Here is a 3,048-nt window from a genome sequence, read left to right as displayed (position 1 = left end):
GCCGAAAATGTTAACAGATGTCCACCTGTTTAGTCTATCCGCATGTCACAATCCGATTGTGTCAGTTCCACGTGGTACAAGCAATAACGCGATGGGATTGCGATAATGGTGACCGAGGATCGCCGCTGCAGCTGGGTATGGAGGTTAAGGTTCAGATAATTTTCCTCTTCCGGGACCTTCAACGATGTCGTTCTTGGGATGAATGGCCGGTGGAGAAGGACAAATTCCTCGAGTCTCTGCGCCGTGTCATCATGTCGCAGACTGAGGAGCCTGCAGAGGGGACCGCCGACTCTGAAGAGATTGCGGCATCACTGCGACCTGCCCACCCAAACGCTGCAGTGCCAAGCTTGCCTACCGTCCAAACGAAGGCACAGTCCGCAGGGCCCATTGGTGCAAGTAACATCAAGCAGAAGTCGTCGAGGCGACGAGCAAGAGCGAACGACCGCCCGCGGTGCGAGGTGCAGTGGGATTACGTTCGAAGCTACTTCGAGGACAACTGGTTTATTGAGGACTGGATTCGTACGTCATACTGCAGTGCTATTTACACGTGAATGATAACCAGAATAACCACAGCTGCATTTACCGACATTGGTCTGCCATCGGACCAATCCAGGGATGGGCCATGGAACACTAACAACTGGGTCGAGAGAGCCTTCAGGACCTTCGATGGGGTATTTCTGGAGGCGAGAGAGAACAAACGGTAAGTGTAATCACTTCGATGGCGAGAATAGAGAAATCATGGAATGACGCGACTGCATAGGATCGACCGGTTGGTCATGATCATCCTGAACGACTTCCTCACTTTCTACCGGCACTGGCAGCCTGAGGACCGACAGGCTAATCGCCGTATTCTGGAGCTCAACTACCGCGCTTACCAGATATGGGAGACTGACTTGGTGATACCGAATCAGGACGGCACATATAACGTATATGAACCTGCGTAAGGGAGCGCACTTCTTGTCTGTGAGCCGAAATGCTGACGTGCGCTGGCGCATGGCAGGAACGACACCAAACCTACGGAGCTTTGGCCGAACGTCTCGCTGAACCCAGTTCGCTGCACATGCGAGTCTTTCAGACAGACCGGAAAGGCGTGCATGCATCTCAAGGCGGCTGAGCTATACAAGTTCAATGGGCCGGTTTCGAAGTGGTTAGGTACGTCGAATGCGAAGGCCATGATATACGCTCGCTGATGGTATGCCTTGGGCTGTGAAGAGGTAGAGTCCAAATCAGAGCGTCGCAGTGCACGCTCGTATAAACAGAGCAAGAAGTCGCGCGGCCTGCCTCGCGAGAGGAAGATGTGGTCAGACGACCACTATTGGGAGCAGATGGACAAGATATACAAGCGTCTGAAAGACGAAGAGGAACGTCAGGCGATTCTTGCACGAGCGGCCTCCTTGCGACAGGGCATTCCAGCATTGTCATCTCAGCAGGGTATGTTCCGCTATTGCCTGTGCGGTCGCTAGTCACTGAATTGGAGAGACTGCAGACCACATAGCCTCTCCTGGTGGACGTCCGAGAAACATCCGCGTGATGCAGCCTCATCGTACACCTGGGAAGAAGACCCCAAGTCGAGCACATGTGCCACAGACACCTGAGGGGACACCGACCCGCAAAACATCGTCGGCACATTACCATGCGCACCTGATACGATTTTCACAACCGCCAGGTCGGCCGAAGATGAGACGGATGGCCGAAAACAGCCTCATGATGGATAGCGCTAAGGTTCGTCAAGCTCGGAAGCAGATTGCTCGTACCCATGGTCAGGCCCCGAGGGAGTCCGACGCGGCCGATGACGATGACTCTGGCGAGTTCCAGTCTGCAGAGAAGGCGATGGCAGCCATGGACTTCGATCGGTGGTCAGACCCGGAGTACGAACTGCTGGCGGAGGAAGTACGCCTGTTCATGGAGTGCATGAACTTGTCTGTCCCTGCGCAAAGCGAAGGAGTCGTGCTGTGGACCACACCTTCAGGGGAACTCGCCAATGTCATGCGAACCGTTCAAGGGGATCCGGAGTTCATCAGCAAGGTGTGTGCTGTATGACGATTGCGTATCACACGAGCGATAGTGAGCTAACGTGAGTAATTGCAGCTGCGAGAGCAGCAGCATGGCCTGATGGCGTCTCTCATCGAGTCAAGAGAACACGGGGTAGTCCGTCGGCTGTTGTTCATACACTTGGAGCACCGACACTGGACCGTTCATGAACACGACATCAGCGCGACAATGAGGAAGATCACATCATGGAATTCACTCGCGCAGCCTTGGAATGACATGCTGGCCCTGGAGGAGCATCACGCCATTGCCGCAGCACTTCATACACGCATGCCGGATGACCTCATTTGTTCGGACGAACAGGTGCGTTGCGAATACAACCTGACGTCTTCTGAAATATGTACTGAAGCTATACTACAGCATCTCGAGCCAGCGTTCCGGCGTAGCGAGCACGAGGTCGTTGAAGTGCCGACAGGCCTCCAAAGCGACGGTAGCTCATGCGGGTTCTGGTGTCTCCTGTTCGCATGGGGTCGTCTGCTGCATTTCGATCTGCATCAGGCTAAGGTCCAGGCCCTGGCTGTTGACGACCTTAAGGAGATTTTCCAAGCAATCTGGACGTCATATGTCGAGGATGAAGGTGGCCTGCTGACTGAGGTGGTGGAGGAAGTATTCAAGGACTTCGAGCCAACGATAGCATGGGAATCGTTGCCGACGGTGGTGAGCGTCCAGCTTGAACTCTGCGCTATATAAGCGGCTAGTGCGGTTAGCTAACGTTGCCGGTCTGCGTAGTTTTCGCCAAGGCCGATGAACCAGCAAGCCTGCACGGACTCGGTCCTAGAGCTGACTGAGAAGCCGTCTTTGGATAGCGACGGGTTGGATACGGCAAGACGTACCCTAGTACTAAACTCGCGAGTGAAGGTCCACACGTCACAGCAGACTCCTGCATCTCAGGAACACCAACTCATAGACCCGTCGATAGCGACACGCACAGACGTCAGGAGCAAGCTGGCGATGCTTAGAGAGTCGCCATCAAACACCAACTGGACCTTGGGCAAGGAG

The 3,048-nt window shown here is 54.5% G+C and overlaps 1 protein-coding gene across 1 annotated transcript; it reads left to right on the top strand.

Annotated features, from left to right (window-relative positions):
• Positions 1–251: 251 nt before the first annotated feature.
• On the top strand, positions 252–2,837 carry L226DRAFT_527737 (uncharacterized protein; the record flags this gene model as incomplete). Its single annotated transcript, XM_067679166.1, has 10 exons — positions 252–519; positions 574–700; positions 761–940; positions 1,001–1,152; positions 1,213–1,431; positions 1,667–1,722; positions 1,765–2,025; positions 2,089–2,352; positions 2,410–2,706; positions 2,757–2,837. The coding sequence occupies 10 exons, from the start codon at positions 252–254 to the stop codon at positions 2,835–2,837; spliced, it is 1,905 nt and encodes a 634-aa protein (XP_067528208.1).
• Between the last annotated feature and the right edge of the window lie 211 nt (positions 2,838–3,048).

The sequence above is a fragment of the Lentinus tigrinus genome, assembly GCF_003813185.1.
Source record: "Lentinus tigrinus ALCF2SS1-7 unplaced genomic scaffold L226scaffold_147, whole genome shotgun sequence".
Classification (NCBI taxonomy): domain Eukaryota; kingdom Fungi; phylum Basidiomycota; class Agaricomycetes; order Polyporales; family Polyporaceae; genus Lentinus; species Lentinus tigrinus.
The sequence above is the reverse complement of the archived record's forward strand: the minus strand, read 5'-3'. Positions and strand labels throughout refer to the sequence as shown.